The 24167-nt window shown below is 41.7% G+C and overlaps 1 protein-coding gene across 1 annotated transcript; it reads left to right on the plus strand.

Moving 5' to 3' along the window:
- Window positions 1–767: 767 nt before the first annotated feature.
- On the plus strand, window positions 768–2205 carry LOC143414726 (uncharacterized). Its single transcript, XM_076879580.1, has 3 exons — window positions 768–1020; window positions 1106–1388; window positions 1480–2205. Exons 1-3 carry the CDS (start codon window positions 929–931, stop codon window positions 2125–2127), a joined length of 1023 nt encoding a protein of 340 aa, XP_076735695.1. The 5' UTR covers window positions 768–928; the 3' UTR covers window positions 2128–2205.
- The last annotated feature ends 21962 nt before the right edge of the window (window positions 2206–24167 follow it).

Below are 24167 nucleotides of genomic sequence, written 5' to 3' on the forward strand. Positions count from 1 at the left end.
GATGTGGGGGGTAGGAAACACACCAGAATGACTAAGAATTTCATGAGAAGAGAAACACAAGGAGCTGCTTTTGTGCAAATATAATGGACGAAAAATGTTTAACATCTCATGAAGTAACCTCTGTGTTAGCTTGGAGTACAAAATAAGCTGTTTGCTTGCAGTCTGGTCAGAACACTGGATTGAAATGAAAATAAAAAGCAGTGAAATACTGCTCGGTTGTGGTGAGAGAGCTCTCTCTGCTACTGCTTATGGCAGCTGAATGAAAAATGCTGCTTTTTTAGGCTGTATGTTGAAGTGTTTTACAGTTTTTTCTGAATGCTTAAACCCTAACTGTGATTCCTGTAGCACAATCTCTAAAACTATTCAGACTTATAGCAAAACCACTCACTGAGTTTGCAAAACTAAAAGCACAAAAACTGCTTTGCACTCAGTTTGCAATTTTGTAACACACACTTTGCAAAACTGTAGGCACAATTCACTGCACAACACCCAATTACCAAATTTCCAACACACTCCTAGCAAAAGTATACACATGTATGGCTATCATTAACACTAATTTGCCAACTGTCTGGCACACTTTCACATGTGAAAACTGTTTTAGATAATTAGTCCACTTTGCAATCAGCCTAAGCACTATAATACAGGTAAGCTGTCTATGTGGAGTACAATGGAAGGAGCAGTAAGAGTGAGAAGAGTGAGAATCAGAGGAGGCCGAGGGAGAGGACGTGGAGGTGAAGAAGTTGGAGGAAAAGGACGTGGAGGTGAAGAAGTTGGAGGAAGAGGACGTGGAGGTGAAGAAGTTGGAGGAAGAGGACGTGGAGGAGCAAGAAGAGGACGGGGAGGGGAAAGAGGAAGGGTAAGAAGAGTAAGAAACAGAATAACTGATGACACCAGAGCTACAATAGTGGACCATGTCATCAACCGTGGGATGACCCTGAGGGAAGCTGGCCAACGTGTTCAGCCTAAACTGAGCCGCTACACTGTGGCAAGCATCATTAGGACATTTCGAAATGAGAATCGGTAAGTACTTTGTAGCACTGCCATACTCTAATGGGAAACACAACAGTACCATACATGCAAAAATACAGAAATTGTTACTTTACAGAATTGCTAGACGTCCAGATGTTGGGGGCAGAGGCAGAATGTTCACTCCAGAGCAAGAGACCCATATAGTGAACATGGTGATTGCCAATAATGCAATAAGACTGCGTGAAATACAGCAGCGCATAATGGATGATGACACCATCTTTCAAAATATACACAGTGCAAGCATTTCTACACTAAGTCGTGTACTTGCGCGCCACAGAATAAGAATGAAGCAAATTTACAGAGTTCCTTTTGAGAGAAACACAGAACGTGTAAAGCAACTGCGATATGACTATGTGCAGGTAAGCTAGTGTCATTGGTTCTGAATTTGGAAGTGCATACTGTAGTGTTGTGCATGGGCCTGATGTGTTGCATTTGTTTTGTCTTGTCCAGAGAGTGATGGAACTAGAAGCAAATGCGATGGGACATGAGCTACTTTTTGTAGATGAGGCCGGTTTTAACCTCAGTAAAACCAGGAGACGTGGCAGGAACATTATTGGACACCGTGCCATCATCAATGTCCCAGGACAACGTGGTGGTAACATAACCATGTGTGCAGCTATAAGCCAAAATGGTGTTGTTCACCATCATGCAACCATAGGCCCATACAACACTGCACACATTATTGCATTCCTGGACACCTTGCATGACATGCTCACTGTTCAGAGACCAGAGCAGGCCCGATATGTCATCATATGGGACAATGTTAGTTTCCATAGGGTTGCTTTGGTCTGCAACTGGTTTACAGACCATCCATCCTTCATGGCACTCAACCTCCCTCCATACTCTCCATTCTTGAATCCCATCGAGGAGTTCTTCTCTGCCTGGCGCTGGAAAGTATATGACCGTCATCCTCATCAACAGGTAGCCCTTTTACAGGCAATGGAGGAGGCATGTGGAGATATTGACCAGGCATCATGTCAGGCCTGGATACGGCATTCAAGGAGATATTTTCCCCGGTGCCTTGGACTGGAGGATATCGCATGCGATGTGGACGAAATTTTGTGGCCGGACCCAGAAAGACGACATGATGTAGGCTGATTGTCTTTTTTTTTTCCTTTTATTTGTGGAATTCCTATTTTGTGTTCTGACTTTGTCTTGGTTTTGATGAGTGTGAATAAACACCAATACTTGACGTTTGGTTCCTTGTATGTTTACATGACACTATGACAAAGGTGTGACCTCAAATTGACATCTGTACACAGAGAAAGCAAAAGCCAGATGTGTTTTGTATTCATACCATCAGTGTGCAGTTGGCGCATTGTGTGCTTAGTAGATGATGGCTTGTGTGTACTGTTTGATACGAAAACACCATTTTTATAAAGGTGTGAAGAGTTAATCTAGCTGTGTTCACTTTTGCAAGAGAACTAAAATGTTTTGATTATTGGGTGACAGGTTTTTTTTATTTGTGTGTAGAGTTTTGCAAAATTAGCCAATAGTTACAAAAAATGTGCTTAAGCAATCAGAAAAACCTGTAATAAAGCATCAACTTCTGGGCCTGAAAAAGAAACCAGCTGAAATACAAACGTGTCAACATGGCCACTTGAGGCTGGCTGAAAAAGGGAGTCAATCCCCACAGACTAACATGTTACAGTTTTTTCTGAATGCTTAAACCCTAACTGTGATTCTTATAGCACAATTTCTAAAACTATTAATACTTATAGCAAAACCACTCACTGAGTTTGAAAAACTAAAAGCACAAACACTGCTTTGCACTCAGTTTGCCATTTTGTAATACACACTTTGCAAACCTGTAGCTACAATCCACTGCACAGCACTCTTTTTGCAGAACTGTAAACACAACTTATTGCTTTACACTCAATTTCCAAATGATCAACGCACTCCTAGCAAAACTATACACATTTACGGCCATTATTTACACTATTTTTCCAACTGTCTGGCACACTGTCACATGTGAAAACTTTTTTAGATAATTAGTTCACTTTGCAATCAGCCTAAGCACTATAATACAGGTAAGCTGTGTGTGCGGAGTACAATGGAGGGAGCAGGAAAGAGTGAGAAGTAGAGGAGGCCGAGGAAGAGGACGTGGAGGTGAAGAAGTAGGAGGAAGAGGACGACAAGGACAAGGAGGAGCAAGAGGAGGACGAGGAGGAGCAAGAGGAAGGGTATTCTTACCCTTCCTCAGAAATAAAATTGCTGATGACATCAGAGCTACAATAGTGGACCATGTAATCAACCGTGGAATGACCCTGAGGGAAGCTGGCCAACGGGTCCAGCCTAACTCGAGCCGCTACACTGTAGCAAGCATCATAAGGACATTTTGAGAATCGGTTAGTACAGTCACTTTGCACTAAGATTTGTAGCACTGCCATATACCAATGAGAAACACAACAATACCATTGATGTAAAAATACTGAAATTGTTACTTTACAGAATTGCTAGCTAGACGACCAGATGCTGGGGCAGAGGAAGCATGTTCACTGCAGACCAAGAAACCCATATAGTCATTATGGCGATTGCAAATAATCCTATACTTGGAAATGAACACTTGTGTTTGTTTTGATGTGTGTAAATAAACACCAGTACATGAAGTTTGGATCCCTCTATGCTTACGGACCTATGACAAAAGTATGAGCTCAAACTGACATAGCCTACCTTGTGCACAGAGAAAGCAAAAGCCAGATGTGTTTTTTTATTCATACCATCAGTGTGTAGTTGGTGCATTGTGTGCTTAGTAGATGATGGCTTGTGTGTACTGTTTGATACGGAAACACCATTTTTACGAAGGTGTGAAGAGTTAATCTAGCTGTGTTTGCTTTTGCAAGAGAACTACAATGTTTTGATTATTGGGTGACAGGTTTTCTTATTTGTGTGAAGAGTTTTGCAAAATTAGCCAATAGTTACAATAAATGTGCTTAAGCAATCAGAAAAAACTGTAATATGATGGCTTGTGTTAACTGTTGGATACAAAAATACCATTTTTACAAAGGTGTGGAGAGATAAGCAAGGGTTATTCACTTTTACAAGAAAACTACAATGTTTTGCTGATTGGGTGAAGAGTTTTCTTATTTGTGTGTAGAGTTTTGCAAAAATAGCCAATAGTTACGAAAAATGTGCTCAAACCATCAGAAAAAAACTGTAAAGTAGGAAAAAGCCTTGTGGAAAAAAGGGGGTAATTTAGACTCGAGAGCTAATTTTCTCTGCAAAACACAACTTCAGCGGGTGACTTTTTCTTGAACTCACCCGACTTTGTTAAGTTTTATGCTGCGTCCACAGGGGGTGACTGCTTGTCCTGTTGCAGATTGCTAGCAGACCTTTCAGGATTTGGTTTCCTGCCTAACCCTCTAACATATTTACAAGCTGGACAGATCAATCCAAAGCAGCTATAGGCAGAAAACTGTTAAAATCCAAAAACAAAGAAAAAAACAGTAAAAATTATTTTTTAGTCCTTCTCTTTTCCTTGCACTCTTAAAATTCACAAACATGAAATTACGAAGCAGTTTGAGGGGTTCAAAATGGCTCTTACATCCATGTGACGTTTGTATAGCTCCTACGTTGTTAACTTCTAAACGCTTGAAAACAAAAAGCGCCAATAAACACTTCCCCACTATGATTCGGTTAAAAAAAGAAAATCTCTCCCACTCCAACATTGACAAAAAGCTTATGTCAACCGTCCACATAATGGTGTAATTAGCAAGTACTTTTTGCTGTTGAAAATCTTGGCTGATGTGTAAATGGATGTGTTGGCTTACACATTCGTATCTCAGTGACAGACTGTGAGAGACTGAAATTGTTGAAAAAGCCATATTCACGCCTCATCCCCATTCACAGCTCTTTGTCTTCTCTCTCACTCTCTCTCTCACTCACTCACACGCACACACACGCGCGCGCGCACACATACGTATAGTTTGCACAGGGACTACGGGCCTCTGAGGGAATGATAATACAGACATGTTAATGTGTGCTAATGATGCCGTTATCTCCTGATGAGTGCAAATAGAGCGAGAGATTAACACCCATGCAACAGAGAATGAGGTGTGGATTCACCGGCACATGTGTGAGTGAGATGTCTTGGAGTGGGTCGTTCTGTCTTCTGCGAGGAAGATCGTGTGCATGCGCGCACCCTGACTTCCCCTTGAACTTTGACCTCCTCCCACGCATACCGAGCACCTCACAGGAAGAAACACCAATTCCCCCAGGGGGCTAATGAGTCTATGTGTGGATATTTGCATTCTAAACACACTGAGTACATTTTAAAAAACATTTCTCTGTCTTGTGCGCGCCAACTGAATCTCAGCTGTCCCGTTCATGCCACAAGCTCACTTCCATCCATCCGAATCCATGGTGTTAAATGCCACCACGGCTGAAGGGTCTGCTGGCTTTTATCATTTAGCTCATGCTGTCATGGGCTTGCATCATGAACACCCACACATGTAGGCCTACACACTCCTCTTCAAATGAAATATCTCGCTTGCCAAAGCTGAGCATCTTAAAGGAACACAGCAAGATTTTAGGAAATCAGTCCAGGAAAGGTTTTGGAAATGGATCTGCATACGTTTTATATAATAAGTTTCATGGTATCAAACTCATATATAAGTCCTAAGCAAAGTATAGGTGATGGTATTCACCACTGAATTAGTGATATGTCTGTATGTTAATGCCACTTTCCAAGCATATCACCACAGGAGTATGGTATGCTTTATAAAAATTATAATCATTCCATTAAGTGAGTTCTAGGGTCTTTTTATGGGTTACTCGCAAATAAAGGTCTCTGCAGTTCACAAGTAGGTGTTCCACAACCATCATGCGTGGTAAGGTTTCAGATGTTTCTAGAATTCTCACTTGCAAAATATCCACTTGTGCTCTGAAGCAAGCGCATATTTTATAAGAAAATTTAATGGGACTGAGCTATTGATAATGTGATTTCCTCCCCTTGTAGTTTTCCTTCTATGACAAGTCAGAGCGTTTGCCGTGAAATAGGTGGACGTGACTGTACTTTGTTTGTAGCTGCCCGATTTAGACAGTGACAAGTCCAACTAAGAGCCAGATTTACTAAACAGGACAAAATCACATGCGAGCAGAATCCCCAAATAGCTCTCATAGTGATTCAATGTCAGTTGATTTAATGTCAAACACACAAAAAAAGTTTCACATGTCGCAAATAGAATTAAATAAAATTTACGATTTAAATATGCTCCTTCCTCGTGCTTTGAGAATGGAAATTCTAGAAATACATATGCTGTGGTCTTGTCACTGCACTCTCTTTGTAAATACTAACAGTAGTTATGGTAAGGTAAACACCAAACAATAATTCATGTAGGGAAACCCAAGGAACCAATGTGATGTAATGCAAGGATTCCTAAAATGACAATGACAGGAGTTTTTACAATTCTCCTGCTGATCCGAGTGTTCGGTGGGGTTGAGGTCAGGACTGCAGACAGGGCACGTGATTCTATACACTCTCAAATTCTGGAGTAGTGTCTGATAAACCCTGAGTCCACACTTACAGGGAGCTAGAGTAGAGGCATATCAAACTACCTACACTGAGGCTGGAGTGACCATTTCTTAAATTGTTGCTATATGTGACTGTTTGGTTAAGTTTAGCCACCAAAAATAAACTTATTAATTTTGTGTTTGGTTGATTATTTCTTTGTTGTTGCAATGCATCTTGGCAATAAATCTTATGCCGTTCTAAAGCATGTTTGTTTCTCCTAGAATGGTGCCACATTTGTAAGAAAATGTATTTGTGGGTTAAGTAGAGTTGTCGGTTACGCCCATTAAAAACTTGCCAAATCTTCTCTGGCAGTGCCAAACTTCTTATACTGCTATTGACTCTTGTTTTGAGCATCTGGTACCCAGGTGTTGACAATCAGGTGCCTGATTAGCAGCACCTGTGAGGGTGAACCCTGCTACAACGCCCAGTTGGCATCTGCTCCAAGCATGCCTCATTTGACATTTGGATAAGGCCCAGGCCATATAGCAACTTCAAGCTTGTGGTCTGCAACATCAAGTTGCAGCATTATTTGGAGTGAACCCTATTAACATCTAGTTCCATCAAAAGTCCCGTCTAGGGATGGGTATCGTTTAGGTTTTATCCGATACCGGTGCCAAATCGGTACTTTTGAAACGGTGCCGGTGCTTAAAGAATGGAGAACACAAAATTGGTCCAAAAACCTCTCATGTTCAACTGTTTTTTTGTAAAAAGATAACAATGTTAGCCTTTTCTGCAGCTATGGGGCATATATGGTATCACTCTTGGCTGGAAGCAGTGCTTAAACAATGGAAAAAAACACAAACTTTGTCCAAAAACCTCTCATGTTTAGCTTTTTTCCACTTTGTCTTTGGTCATTTTAGCCTTTTTGGCCAGGGTGAAGGGAGTATCTGCCGTCAAACAAGAAGACAGCCGCATGTAGCTATGATGATGTTTGCTAGTTCATCTTACATGCATTAATGTAATAACGTGGTTAGCCTACTCAACGTAAATTACACACGAACAACATTAAGCTACTCACGCAGAGAAGAACAGCTGCTGCTGCCATCATCATCCGTCATCATTTCTGCTACACTGGCAGGGCTAGGGGCCAGGACTCTCCTCTTCGGGTTTTTGGGGGACGTTGCTAACTCCGGGTCTGATAACAGGCAACCCACCTGCACTAGATGTGCCCGGTGTGAGGTCTCGCAGCAAGCTATCAAATACGGCGCATTTCTCGGCTTTAAAAAAAAAAACGCTATGCGTCGCCAGGTGTTTCATCAGATTTGAGGTGTTACCTCCTTTGACAGTATCACAGTATCAGCTTAAAGCACTTGTTGCAGGCTGCTGAGTTTGCATATTTTGCTGTGAAGTACAGCCAGACTTTTGACCGCTTTGCCTTGGTCATTTTTAATCTGTAGCTCTGCTCTAAAAGAACGTACGTACCTGGCCCCGCCTACTATCCTTGGAAATGTAAAATGATTGGCTAGAATCTAAAGTGTATCACAGCTCAGGAAAAAAAAAGCACTGAAATGTGCGCTGCTTTTCGGTCTGGTTACTACCGTTTATGTCAGAACCGGTGCCATCATGGCACCGGACACCGGTACCCATCCCTAGTCCCGTCCCAGGAAGACGACACCACAGGGCCATTTTCTTACCCTATCAACACTTAAGAACTGAAGGCACTGTTCTGCAGATTTGGCTGATATGACATGGCCGGACTCTACCCAAACAACCCGGAACACATTGTCTGGGTAGAGTTCAAATGCACATAATCAATCTCCGGTCTCATAGGACTGCCAGGAGGCCAGCCCCAACTCCCCTGTTTGCACTTGTGTCGGCAACACATGCAGTGAAACCTGCTATTATGGAGGAACATTATCTTCAGCAATGAGTCCAGATTGTACTTACAGCAGTTGGATCGAAGGGTAAAAGTGCAAAAGAAGTGAAAAGCAGTGGTGATTGCTGCAATGATAGTGTAAGAGCTTTTGGTGGAGGCATGGTGATGGTCTGGAGCAGTATCTCACTCGACAAACATGGCTTGTCATACTAGAGGTAATCTCTATCCAGAGAAATATCCAGATGAGATTCCACAGAGCAGGGTTTTTCAGAGACTACCTCCAGAACTTGGAACTGCATAGCATCACATGGCCTGTCTGCAGTCCTGACCTCAGCTTCACTGAACACGTCGGATCAACTTGCTGTTCGTGTCCGAGTGACCAACATAACCACACTGGCTGACTTACAAGTGCTGGTTCAAGAATGGGATGCATGCCTAAAGCAGGGTGTGACCAAGCTGGTGACCAGCGTGGAGGAGGAGGTGCTAGGCTGTTGTGGCTGTGTATGGTTCTTCCACATGCTACTGAGGCCCCTGTTTATTAAATGAATTTTAAAATCACCAATACGACTTGGTTCATCAGACTTGAATGATCCAATTGTCAGGATGAGGTCGTGGACGAAAGAAGGAGGACCCAAACGCTGGACTCACAGGTAGGTGAAGATTGGTGTTTTATTGTCAACGGAGTGAACAAACAGAACAGAAGTAGGAAACGGCTGGCCGGCTGGACGACTGACTGAATGGATGAATGAAAGACTGACTGACAACTGACCGGCTGACCTGACGGAACTGAACAGAGGACAACCTAACGGCGGCGAGAACAACATCACAATAACATCAATGACAAGACATTGGACCGGTTGAACTGAGGGACATAAATACACAGGCTGAGTGATGAGAGATTAGAACCTGGTGAGTACACAGCTGAACATAATGACCTAATGATAAACGGGAAGAGGACGGAACATAATGCACATGGACCAAGGCTAACACAATAAAACAGGAGGTGAAGCAGACAGAATATAAACAGTGAACATGAACTAAGAATACTGGGTCAAAGACCCAGAAACCCTGACACCAATCCAATAAATGACACTAAACAAGAGCATAATAAGCTGTTTGGGATTTAATTGGTCTCCTTTTCTGGCCTTTCAGATACAGTTTCATGTCAGAAAGGCAGAAAGAAAATTTTGGAATGTTTTTGAGAAGCACTTAGTTCAAGGCATACTGATGCCTTATAACATGCGTATGCCAAGTTAGCCAATTTTCACTAAGAATCAGCATTTAATTAGCTGATTTAGGTGAGTAATGTCCCCTTTTACAAAGAAACATCCTAGCAAGTGCAAACAGAGTCACTTTAAGATCGCGCTGTGCCACATAATTTAAAGGAAGTGAGAGGCAGGCCCATTTAGCACACAGGCTATTTTGCTATGGAGCTGTGCAGTTAGAATGTGGTTTGAAATACTAAAATAAGCAAGATCTTCTTAGAAAAAAAGACTTTACTCAGTTTGCAAACGAGGGCACTTCATGGTGCTCCAAATCTTGTCTATCAAACAGTAATATATTTAGCATTAATGGTGCCTTCACCATAGTTCACCCGTGGACTGTGCACTAATATTCTTAACCCTGTTAGACCTGGGCCATCATCGGTAACTGTATTCTGCACTTAAAAAATAGTTTTTCAGGTCTTGGTCAGTCAGAGCATTGATAGCAGAGAAGGAACTGCTTTACTCTGCAGGAGATGAGTATTTTTATGGGATCAACTAAATCATGAAACACTGGATGAACACATGGTCGCTCACCTGAAAGAGCTCTGAAAAATAAACTCTCCCTGCATAACACCACCAACAACAACAAGATAACACCACCACCTTCCTCAAAAAAGAGGGTGTATTGTATTGTAAACGCACCCTCCTCCGCTGCTCCCCTTGAGCTGTCAGAGCTGCCACTCTACTCTGACGTCTATATTCTCCCTCATGTCCTCTCACCTCCCTCATTCCTTGCCTTTCTCTATCATTGATGGCCTGTTCCAGCACTGCTATCCAAGCCTTGTGTGGGGGGGGATGGGCAGCGGTTGCTTTGCACGTTTTGAATCAAACTGAAATATTCATGTATGTGTGCCTGTGTCTCTGTGTGAACGCGACTTCACGTGTACCCTTTCTTGGTCCGTGTTTACATATGTGAGTCTTTAGGATGAAGTGGAACTGTGCGTAAAGAGTTCTGTATGTTGGGATGCATACTTCTGCATGCAGCTATGCATGTCCAGCATTTTGTTTTGTTTTTATCTCTCTCTTTTTTTGCCAGGTGATGCACACAGCCCTGTCGTTTGACTCGGCTCCCAAAATAAAACTCAGCACATCAATTACCCATGAAACGCTCTGCACACGCTCACATGACCGACCGACCCACCGAGGAGGAGGAATTAGCGGAACATGCTTCTCTCTTCTCCTCTCTAATGATATGCAGTGCACTCTGCCTCTTACAGATATCCCTTTTTTTGGCCTCATATTCACTTTGAAAATCAAAATACAAAAGCAGCAGTTGAATCATCTTGATACACGTGCGAGTATGTTGGAAGATTTCGATTTAGCCATGTTTTTGTAGAGAAGCACCATTTTGACGATAGATTACATGTCTTTGCGGTAAAACATTCAATCAGTGGTTTTTCCCATTTCAACACAATCACATTTATTCAGTCTTTCAGACACTATTGTTACAGTGAAACAGTAAGTGCTGTTTTTTTTTTTTAGGTGTCTGTCTCTTCATATAAGCCTCGTGGCTTTTCAGAGAGCTGTCAAGCGTAAGTTCGCTCCTCTCTTCAGTCTTTTCCCCATCTCTCTGAGGTTTACAGACCAGCTGATCCCCCTTTCTTCTGTCTGTCTGTCTTGTTTTTTTTTTTTTTTGCTTTGCCTCTTCCTTTCCAACGAAAAAACACACACATACACAGACACACACACGTACTAAAAAAAAGCACAAATTGACATGCACACCCCCCAATTTCCCACCCTTCTCTTCTCTGTGTCCCCCAACCTCCCACCCCTCTGTGCCCCTACCTCCCCCACCCCATCGTTGAGTCGACCGGAGGCAGCAGCCAGTACATGTATAGCTGGTTGCTATGTGGGCACCATGACAACCGTCATGAATTCGACATGGCGCTCACGTATCCAGGCGGATGTGAGCTTGTGTGGATGCAGCGCTTCAAATGGCGCTCACGTATCTAGGGACTGAAACTCTCAGGGAGGGGGTTTGGTATAGATATAGACTTTTCCTCATTTAATACACTGTGTGTGTGTGTGTGTGTGTGTGTGTGTGTGTGTGTGTGTGTGTGTGTGTGTGTGTGTGTGTGCATGTGTGTGTTTGAAGGAATGTCTCCATTCAAACATCACAACATTGTTTTCAGCCGTGGAGGATCTTTATATTTGCAAATGGTGGGAGTTGTATTGATAATGTATTGTTTTAAACGTTGCTTGAAATTCACAACCTCTTACAAAAACCCATGAAAAATCACATTAATGACAAAAAGGATCAGATTAAAAAACTTACATTTCTTAAATGTAAATGAACAAGCTTACTCACTTCCCATTTCAAAATGTGCTCAAGAATATTTTAGGATTCATACAAAGTTATTTGAGACATCTGATAGTGTTTTAAAGTGATTTTTCAGCATCTGATTTGATATGTTTTGTAATTTGTCTTAAAACAACAAAAGGAAAAACCATCTGCAGTGACTGAAAGATAATGTTTCAGCTTCCCAAATCCTTCTTTGCTACACTGCGCATGCAACAGCTTACTGTAAATTTGCAGGGAATATCTGTGTGATCATCTTCATTATGCACATTTGTTAGCCTCTGCGAAATGTGGGAGTCTCCATCACTTATACTCCTACATTGCACTTGTTAAAAGTGAACTCCAAGAAGCTCTGCTATCTTATCCGCTCATTTTGACGTTATTGTCGTTGAGTTTTCTTTCAGATTTTGCAGCTGCTTTGTAGTGAGAAGTCTCACACTTCACCAGGCAATAACTGTTATTTAAAAACACACACACGCACACAACAAGTGCCTTTTTTTATGAAGGTTGCCGAGTATGGCTCATTCACCGAACGGGCCGCCTGGTGGAACAGTGACTAAAATGGAAGTGGCGTTTTCTGTGCCTCGTTTCTGTTTTTCAGTTTCAGTTCAGAATTTTTAGACCAGGTTCAATAACATCGGTCTTCACTGTCTCATTCGTTTGGCTGTTGTTTACCCTTTCATTTACACTTCTGATTAGGTGGAAGGAAAACTGTAGTTTTCTTTAATTAAACTGGAGATAAGGCTAAAGAGGCTTTCGCATTTAAAGATAAGTGTCACTTATTTGTTGAACCCAGGTTTGTTTACTTCATAATGGCTCAGTCCAACTACTTCATTAATTTTTAATTTTAGATCAGAGATTGATTGGATGTAGTTGTGGTGACCAACTGGTCAACTCCCCCAACCTCATTGTTGCTTAGGGTACCAAGGCAGTTGCACTGATCATCTGGTGGGAGGCAACCTATCACTATCCAGCTTGGTTTGCAAATAACTACCATCTAATTCATAAAGGAGATTGCCAGCACATTGCACTCAATCTCACTCAGTCTTTTTAGAAGAAGAAACGCGTCTTGTTGTATCCTCATTTTGAATTTTTCTGAATTTTTGATTCATACCAATGAGTTTCTGGCTGCACTCTTCATTTAAATAGTTAATTTAAATTAGAGCTCATGTTTAATGTAATTTCTGTGTACATAGACAGAAAAATTTTGCAGTGTTTGCCGATTTCTCATAGTCAGTTGTCACGTTATGACAAATACTGTAGATTGCATGTAATTGCCCACTTGATCCTATTCACTTGCAAACAGACTGACTCTATCTTCTTTCCACTGTCTCGATGGACTAAAGTTGCTTTGAAGACGACTGACTGCAAGTGGTCACAGACTTTGATGTAATCTTTGAAGCAACCATAGTGTGACTGTAGCGTCATCATAACACAACAGGTTTTGACAAGAAAGAAAAACTATTTTGAACCTTTTTGGTTCCTGGAAATCTGAGTTCGGCAGTATAACATTGTGGGTAAACAACTTTAATTCCATCTTGATTGTCTAAGTTTACACATAAAATTTAATTCAAGTTTTGTCTCTTTTATTTTAAAACTCATGAAGCTGATATTTAGCTATATAAATATATTAATCACCTTTTTGGCTTTTATTTGAGCTGTTTTTAGGGTGTTATAGTTTATACGTCTGCTTGCATCCAACAGTTTCGGCATCACGTGTTGGGCAAGCGGTTCTGTGCTGATGTCCGTAGTTTTGACTGTGATAATAATAATAATAATAATAATAATGGATTGGATTTATATAGCGCTTTTCAAGGCACCCAAAGCACTTTACAATGCCACTATTCATTCACTCTCACATTCACACACTGGTGGAGGCAGCTACAGTTGTAGCCACAGCTGCCCTGGGGCAGACTGACAGAAGCGAGGCTGCCATTTCGCGCCATCGGCCCCTCTGGCCATCACCAGTGACTAAAGAGACTTTACAGTATAGTACACCAATTACACCAATCACTCTTTATGTGGACTTAAGGCTCAAGCTGAGTGTTTTTGCCATCACAAGGTTGGTATGGATCTGACTTCTAGGGTCACATCACGCTTATCGGTTAATTAATGGTCATTAACAACACATTAGTCAGGCTACCAGCTAGCCTGAAAAGGCATCAGGGAAGTGTTTATACTATGCCATAAATAGGGGTGTGTGCGGCTAGTCGACTAGCTGAAAAATTGTTGCTATTTTCACTATTTGATACAGACTTACTAGTTATTTAATCCAGTTATTAATTTTTTAATTAGTGCCCAATACTGCTAAATTGTTAACTCCTAAATATTATGGAGCCATCTGCCACCAGACTGCGCATCATCGCAATCCTAATCTAGGCATCATCTTTCCACGGACACAAGTAGAAATAAGCTTTCTCTGAAAGGTGGATGCCTTAGCTGAGAGGCTGAGAGGTTCAGTCATTCACAAGGGGTTTAAATTAGAGCTCCACATTGAAAAATAACAACTAAGGCTTTTGCCTCCTGGCTAAGGTGGGCGGGCTTGTCCTACTGGGAGGAAGCCCGGGCATAGAACCTGGACATGCTGGAGAGTTTAGATCTATCCGACGGCCTGGGAAAGGCTCAGTGTTTCCCCAGATCAGCTGGAGGATGTGGCAACAGGGAGGTTTGGGCTTCTCTGCTGCTGCCCCTGGATAATTTATTTTTTTGCTGTTTTAGATTTTAACTTTTATTGGAGTGGCTGTCATGCGTTTTCGAACAGCATCATTCATAGTGCACGGAAAAACGCGCCACATTCCTCGATCGCAGTTTTAGTTTTTCGGATGTTGATATGTCATATTTTAGTAATACGTGAAAATCTTTTTTAGACACATGGTTTCATATCATATTTAACATTGGTTTGTCTGCAGTATAGGGGGTAATCTCCATAATGCATGATTCGTGGTGCTGCACAGTTAAGAGGCATAATTCATTAGTGAAGAATTTGATAAATGGTTTAAAATATCTTTGTTTTTAGTTTCTGACATTTTACATTAAACAGTTTTCAAATTTGCTATCTTAGTTTCTACGACTCAGTCTGACTAAGTTTTCTAAAAACGTAGTTACCAGGAACATCCCTAGTTATAAACTTAAGTCTTTTTTGCAACCAGAGGAGTCCCCTACTGCTGACCTTGGAAGAGAATGCAGGATTCCGACAATTACAACTTTGTCTTCTCTTTTCAGATTCATATGCTGAAAGATGACTCATGTATCATTTATATACAGTCTGTGTGTGTGTGTGTGTGTGTGTGTGTGTGTGTGTGTGTGTGTGTGTGTGTGTGGTGGAGGTGGGAAATTTTTGATTCACTATCCAAGGAGACTCTAATATTTAACTTTATAACATCTTTCAAAGAGTTGATGTAGTTCTTGCCTGTCTGTGATCACCTCTTAAACACACCTCACTCAGAAAAAAAGATAGACATTTAAATTTTTGCATCAACCCAAAACCGGAACCAAATTTGACCAGCTAATAGCAGAGCCAGAAAAAAAAGCCAGACCAGCCCAAACCTGTACAAACAAGCCAGTGCCCATAAGCAGCAGCGGGCATATTCAGAGCAGCTCAGGCCATGTGGCAACTGTTCTGCTTTACTGTAATCTGTCTTTATGCCAGTCCTGCCAACCAAGGTCCCCTCCATCCACATACCCCTCTTACCAGAAGGGCCAGCAAATAGGACTGGCAAGGATTAACATAATAAGACCTACACACACACACACACACACACACACACACACACACACACACACACACACACACACACACACACACACACACACACTCATGCGCTTAATGATGCTTGCACCAATACACCAGGAATTCATACATGGCTGTTTTCACAGGCTCACTCATGATCAAACACAAACAGCCGCCCACACAATCTCACACACTGTTTTGCAACATCGGGCACCCAAGGAATTAGAGGATACAGTTTGAAGGTTGGAGGCCTTATGGTCTAAATATAAACATCTCTCTCCTCAGCATTGTTATGTAAGTTATCAGGACGCAGTGGAACGACACGCTCAGGATAAATGCGCGAAAAATGCAATAAAGGCATAAAAAGATGTTTTCTTTGTAAATTCTTTGGTTTTCTACTTTTAAAAGTAGCAGACCTGGCTCGTGGATGTCAAATCCTCTGCATGCTAAAAACACATGATTGTAATGACACCTACTTCTTACAAGCTTGGATATGCAGATTTGTTATGTGCAGAAGCTAAAGACCCTCAACACACATTTTTGAACTGATTCCCAGTTCAAAAATAATTCTTATTTACCTTCCACTGTCTGAAATGAGCTTGAGTTCAGCTTCTTTTACTGTTTATTCAGGTCAGCATTCTTCTGATTGGCTCTCCTTGAAAATCAAAAGGTTTGAGCAGCAGTTGGGTGGAGCTTCTGCGCTCACAACCATAGCAGGGACTCTGAGCTGACCAAATTAGGGAAATCTAGGGTCAAAAGAATACGGAAGTTAAACACACACACACACACACACACACACACACACACACACACACAGTGGGAATAATCATTGCAAAAGCTTACAGGAAAAGAATAAAACAAAAAAATTTAATTAATTAAAACACACAGGACCTGCATCTTTTTCTGCCTCACAACAGTGAAGATTTCTTGTGTTTTATCCACCTTCCATTGTAATGTGTGTGCTTTTGGAGCGTTTGCACAGCATTTGACCTTAGAGGGCCACCATAGAAATCCACTGTCTTTGACATCATAGAGTGAGAAGTAGAAAACTGTCTTCAAAGGAGTATCTGGAGAGGTCAAAGGATGACCTTTTGGCTACTTGACAACACTCTGACCTAAATGTTTGAAACTTGGCCATGTTTAAAATGAGTATCCACCATACTAGCATAAAAATATATATATCATATAATACTGCTTACAGTTTTTTCTGATTGCTTAAGCACATTTTTTGTAACTATTGGCTAATTTTGCAAAACTCTTCACACAAATAAGAAAACCTGTCACCCAATCATCAAAACATTGTAGTTCTCTTGCAAAAGCAAACACAGCTAGATTAACTCTTCACACCTTCGTAAAAATGGTGTTTCCGTATCAAACAGTACACACAAGCCATCATCTACTAAGCACACAATGCGCCAACTGCACACTGATGGTATGAATACAAAACACATCTGGCTTTTGCTTTCTCTGTGCACAAGGTAGGCTATGTCAGTTTGAGCTCATACTTCTGTCATAGATCCATAAGCATAGAGGGATCCAAACTTCAAGTACTGGTGTTTATTCAAACACATCAAAACAAACACAAGTGTTTATTTCCAAGTATAGGATTATTTGCAACCGCCATAATGACTATATGGGTTACTTGGTCTGCAGTGAACATGCTTCCTCTGCCCCCAGCATCTGGTCATCTAGCAATTCTGTAAAGTAACAATTTCAGTATTTTTACATCAATGGTATTGGTGTGTTTCTCATTGGCATATGGCAGTGCTACAAATCTTAGTGCGAAGTGACTGTACTAACCGATTCTCATTTCAAGATGTCCTTATGGTACTTGCTACAGTGTAGCGGCTCGAGTTAGGCTGGACCCGTTGGCCAGCTACCCTCAGGGTCATTCCACGGTTGATTACATGGTCCACTATTGTAGCTCTGATGTCATCAGCAATTCTATTTCTTACTCTTCCTACCCTTCCTCTCCCCCCTCCTCATCTTCCTCTTGCTCCTCCTTGTCCTTGTCGTCCTCTTCATCCTACTTCTTCACCTCCACGTCCTCTTCCTCGGCCTCCTCTACTTCTCACTCTTTCTGCTCCCTCCATTGTACTCCGCACACACAGCTTACCTGTATTATAGTGCTTAGGCTGATTGCAAAGTGAACTAATTATCTAAAAAAGTTTTCACATGTGAAAGTGTGCCAGACAGTTGGCAAATTAGTGTTAATGATAGCCATACATGTGTATACTTTTGCTAGGAGTGTGTTGGAAATTTGGTAATTGAGTGTTGTGCAGTGAATTGTGCCTACAGTTTTGCAAAGTGTGTGTTACAAAATTGCAAACTGAGTGCAAAGCAGTTTTTGTGCTTTTAGTTTTGCAAACTCAGTGAGTGGTTTTGCTATAAGTCTGAATAGTTTTAGAGATTGTGCTACAGGAATCACAGTTAGGGTTTAAGCATTCAGAAAAAACTGTAATATGTTTTTCTCCACATACATGAAAACAGGAGCAGTCTACAGGATTTCTTCATGTCTTTAAACCTTAAACAAATAGATGGGCTCACAAGGATGCCGCCAGTCCCTCACCTCTCCTGCTTCCTTCTCACGCACGCTCACATACACACACTTAGCGGTGAAATGCCCTTGGGTTTGCTTTGTCATTATCAAGTGACAAATGACCTTGTGAGCGACGGCTGCATTAAAATGGAATGTGTTTTTCAAAGCTGGAGGGAACAGACCTTGTAAGTATCAGTCAAAGATGTGGAAGTCTAGGGGGAAAGTGAAGCACGCTCGGTACTACTGGCATTTAAGTAGTATTTTTGTAGTGCAGTAGGTCAGATCAGTTGTTTGTTTCTTATTTTTTCAAAGACTAATTCATTCCTCCAGAAAAAAAAGTTATCATTTGAAGCACTAGAAGCATTTAAAACATTAATGCAACAGCTATTTTCTCTGGTCTCGTCTACATCGGTTGTGTCTAAATTACAGTTTTTCTCGATTGCTAAAACACATTTCCTGAAACTACGCCTCATATCCTCACAACAGTAAACACAAATCCATAACATCTCACTCAATTTCCCAAACATCCTATTTCCAGGTCAAAATGAAGCTCTACACCCAAAACTATTCACTCCTGCTGAAAAACCAAACTTTGCCCACAGACATCAAACACAAGCCCTCAAAAACACACACACTACAACAGTTTTGCACACTGGTACAATTAATTCAAAACAATAGTTCCAAAACAAATAGGTTGCTTATGGTTCTCCCCTTCAAAACCCTTGTCACATGATAAACACAAAAGACGCAACCAATGTATGTACAGTGGCACATTGTCATTCATGTACTATACAGTACAACACACACCAGAAACATTATCCCACCTCAGCATCTTGTCTTTGGTCTGGGTCAGGCCAGAGAATCTCATCCACATCACAGGCTATATTGGCCCCAGCCAGGCAGCGGGGGTAAAATCCTCTTGCATGCCTGATCCACCCCTGGCATGCATCTACTGATATGTCTAGGCAGGCCTCTTCCATGGCCTGAAGGAGGTGAACATGGACATAAGGTTCTCGGTCATACACTTTCCACCGCCATGCCGAAAATAACTCCTCTATCGGGTTTAGAAAGGGAGAGTATGCAGGCAGAAAGATATTAGAAAACCTTGGGTTATTGGTAAACCAATCACGAACCAGAGCAGCGCGATGGAAGCTGACGTTATCCCACACAACAACGTAGTGAGGCTGCTCTGGCTGTGCTGGTTCCCTGTAGTCCAGCTGGAACATATGTTGTCTTAAACCATCAAGAAAAGCAAGGAGAAGCATAGTGTTATAGGGTCCTAGTACGCCATGGCGGTGGAGTACCCCTCGTTGGCTGATGGCTGCGCACATAGTGACATTCCCCCCACGCTGACCAGGGACATTTACAATAGCCCGATGGCCAATTATGTTCCTCCCCCTTTTCCTTCTTTTGGTCAGGTTAAAACCTGCCTCATCCACAAAGATTATTTCATGGGGAACAGGCCGTCCTTCAATCTCAAAGATTCTCTGCAAAACACATAACACAGTAGAGTCAATCGGTACCCTGAACCACAGTTCAAGAGTGCTGAAATGGCAGCATAAACTGCCATGCTGTGATGGTACACAATACTTTATACAGTATCAAAACTCATTCCTGAACATATTCCACACGTTGGTTTTTCACTCTGTCAGAGTTTCGTTCGAAAGGGACTCGGTATGCCTGTTTCATCCGGAATTGATTCTTTCGGAGGATGCGGTCAATTGTGGAGAGGCTGATGGCATTTATGCCTCGAAAAAGATGATCATCCTCAATCACTCTCCTTTGAATCTCTTGCAGGCGGATTACATTATTTGCAATTACCATGTTTACAAGTTCCCTCTCTTGCTCCTCCGACAAAAGCCTTAACCTGCCTCCACCAGGTGGTCGTCTCTGTGTCCTACAAAAATAGAAGCACTCATTACTGTAACTGTCACACAGTCATTTTACAGGCAAATAATGGAAACATACTGAAACTCAAGACACATAAGTTCAGTAACTTAAACGTTACTGTACAAAGCAGTCTTACTGCAAGTACACCTACCTGTTTTCCTCCCTGAAGGTTCTGATGATGGAGGCAACAGTGAAGCGACTCAAATTTGGTTGTACTCGTTGCCCAGCCTCCCTCATAGTCATCCCATGGACAAGGACATGGTCAACTAAAGTGGCTCGAATTTCATCCGAGACTGACTGTCTTCTTGCCCTTGCTCTTCCCCTTCCTTGTCGCCGTCGTTCTCCACCTCCTTCACCACGTCCTCTGTCTCCACCACGTCCTCTTCCTTTGCATCTCTTTGGATCCATTGTTTCAAACCTGAATGAGCTGACTTTGGCCCTTTTATCTATCTATCGCAGGTTCTGATTGGTGTGTGCTAAATTTTGACTCCTAGTGTTTCCACCTGGTTAATTGTGTGCTAATTGAGCTCAAGCTATGCTGACTTACAGTTTTTTCTGAATGCTTAAACCCTAACTGTGATTCCTGTAGCACAATCTCTAAAACTATTCAGACTTATAGCAAAACCACTCACTGAGTTTGCAAAACTAAAAGCACAAAAACTGCTTTGCACTCAGTTTGCAATTTTGTAACACACACTTTGCAAAACTGTAGGCACAATTCACTGCACAACACTCAATTACCAAATTTCCAACACACTCCTAGCAAAAGTATACACATGTATGGCTATCATTAACACTAATTTGCCAACTGTCTGGCACACTTTCACATGTGAAAACTTTTTTAGATAATTAGTTCACTTTGCAATCAGCCTAAGCACTATAATACAGGTAAGCTGTGTGTGCGGAGTACAATGGAGGGAGCAGAAAGAGTGAGAAGTAGAGGAGGCCGAGGAAGAGGAGGTGGAGGTGAAGAAGTAGGATGAAGAGGACGACAAGGACAAGGAGGAGCAAGAGGAAGACGAGAAGGGGGGAGAGGAAGGGTAGGAAGAGTAAGAAGTAGAATTGCTGATGACATCAGAGCTACAATAGTGGACCATGTAATCAACCGTGGAATGACCCTGAGGGTAGCTGGCCAACGGGTCCAGCCTAACTCGAGCCGCTACACTGTAGCAAGTACCATAAGGACATCTTGAAATGAGAATCGGTTAGCACAGTCACTTCGCACAAAGATTTGTAGCACTGCCATATGCCAATGAGAAACACACCAATACCATTGATGTAAAAATACTGAAATTGTTACTTTACAGAATTGCTAGATGACCAGATGCTGGGGGCAGAGGAAGCATGTTCACTGCAGACCAAGTAACCCATATAGTCATTATGGCGATTGCAAATTATCCTGTACTTGGAAATAAACACTTGTGTTTGTTTTGATGTGTTTGAATAAACACCAGTACTTGAAGTTTGGATCCCTCTATGCTTATGGATCTATGACAGAAGTATGAGCTCAAACTGACATAGCCTACCTTGTGCACAGAGAAAGCAAAAGCCAGATGTGTTTTGTATTCATACCATCAGTGTGCAGTTGGCGCATTGTGTGCTTAGTAGATGATGGCTTGTGTGTACTGTTTGATACGGAAACACCATTTTTACGAAGGTGTGAAGAGTTAATCTAGCTGTGTTTGCTTTTGCAAGAGAACTACAATGTTTTGATGATTGGGTGACAGGTTTTCTTATTTGTGTGAAGAGTTTTGCAAAATTAGCCAATAGTTACAAAAAATGTGCTTACGCAATCAGAAAAAACTGTAAGTTAACATTATTGCATGCTAGTGCTTTCTAAATGACTACATGGTGTAAGCACTGTAAAATGTAGGGATTTGTGTGTAGAGTTTTGCAGTAGCAGTTCACCAAATTTGAGTCATGTGTCAAAGCAGGGAATAGTGTTTATAGTTCAGGGAAATGGGTGAGCTTTTTGAACAGCAGCGTTACGGTTTTGAAATTTTAGTTTAGAGGCCTGGTTATAGTGTTTAAGCAATCGAGAAAAACTGTAATGCACTCATTTCCATCACCCTACTCCCTATAAGTGACTTTCTATGTACAGGAGTCTATAGGGAGCTCATCTGCAACACTTTCAGAAACTATCATTTCCTCATTGCTGTTATTTAGGTCACTGCTGTCACACAATAAAAAACAAAACAAAACAGCATCAGTATGGTTTTAGCTTTTTTTGCTGTGTAAGTTAACACAGGACCAAGATCACAATGAAATGTGTTTGATGAGATGTAAGACAACTCACTCAGCATCTGAAAAATCAAATCAGATCAGATCAGATCAATAACTGCTGATTAAATAAACAGAGATGTGCATTTTTAAAGGACAAAGGATCCAAGCTAGTAAAGGCAGGCAACTTACAGTTTTTGCTCGTTGCTTGAACACTATAAACCCATGCTTAGACTAAAGTAACACAACTTGAAGCTTTTGTTACCATACCCCAAACACATGTACCCATACCTTAAACAAAAGTGCTGCTTTGCACTCTGGTTGCAATTATGCAACACACTTACTCCTTTATGCAACACACATGGTCCTGCATACTACACTCTATTTCATACATAAGACACTTCGTTCAAAAATGAAATTTCAGGGTGCCATTTGGAAAACACATGTATCCAAAATACAAAACACATCGGGTAATTGCAACCACTCAAATATACACCTGAAGGCACTTACTTGCAAAACTGAACACCAATTAGCCAACCGCAAAAAGCCCTCAGTTTAGCCATTTCAAGAACTTTGCAAGCATGGATGGAGGTCAAAGAGGCCATGCACGGACCTATATTTCTGATGATATAAGAGCAACTTTGGTGGACCATGTCATCAACCATGGCCTGACTATGAGGGAAGCTGGGCAGAGAGTCCACCCACATCTAAGCCGCTTCACAGTGGCATCTGTAATAAGAAAATTCAGACTAGAAAACAGGTCTGTCTTCATCTCACTGCCTTCTACTCTACTCAGATGGTTTTTATAGTACTGTTCTACAGTTACCATATCAAGTGTGCAGGGTACTGCAGGGTGCTAATGCTCCTTTTGCAGCCAAAGTGGTAGTTTCTGTGAAACATACCATGATTACTTATATTGAAGTACAGTGTTGTACAGTGGATGATACAGTATATACAGTAAAGTACTGTAAGAAAAATAAGCAAACCGATGACAATATGTGGTTGTATTTCTCTAGAATGACTCGAAGACCTTCTGGGGGAGGACGCCAACGCCGTTGTGGACCTAGTGAGGGCAGACAATGCTATGCGTCTCCACCAGCTACGAAAGCAAATACTTGCAGACAGGCAAGTGTTCAACAACATAAACCATGTGAGCATCACCACCATCAGACGCATCTTGGGAAAACACAGCATCACCATGAAGCAGCTCTACAGAGTCCCATTTGAGAGGAACAGTGACAGGGTCAAAGGACTTCGAGCTGAATATGTACCATATCAGTACCACATGAATACATTCTGAGAGCTACACAGGTACCTGTGTGATGGGTGAGGGTTCTGTATGTGTAGCACTGTAGTACAGTAATATGTTCTCTTTTTTCTTTTTCTTTTTTTACAGAGAATCTTGGCCATGGATGGAGCTGCACAGCCTCATGAATTCATTTTCATTGATGAAGCTGGATTCGACCTGTGCAAAACAAGACGACGGGGTCGTAATGTAATTGGCCAAAGGGCAATTGTGCACGTTCCAGGGCAGCGCGGGGGAAATATCACATTGTGTGCCGCCATAAGCCTTCGAGGGCTTCTGCATCATCATGCAAAACTAGGTCCATACAATAGGCAACATATACTCACATTTCTAGATGCTCTCCATGATATAGTTGTACAGAACAGACCAGATCAGCCCAGGTTTGTGGTGATATGGGATAATCACCATCGGGCTGCTCTGGTCCAGGCCTGGTTCTCCAACCACAGTCAACTTGAATTGGTATGCTTGCCCCCTTACTCACCATTTTTAAACCCTATAGAGGAATTTTTTTAGGCTTGGAGATGGCGTGTATATGACCGCCAACTACATGCCTGCATGCCT

Source organism: Maylandia zebra, linkage group LG22 (genome assembly GCF_041146795.1).
Source record: "Maylandia zebra isolate NMK-2024a linkage group LG22, Mzebra_GT3a, whole genome shotgun sequence".
Taxonomy (NCBI): domain Eukaryota; kingdom Metazoa; phylum Chordata; class Actinopteri; order Cichliformes; family Cichlidae; genus Maylandia; species Maylandia zebra.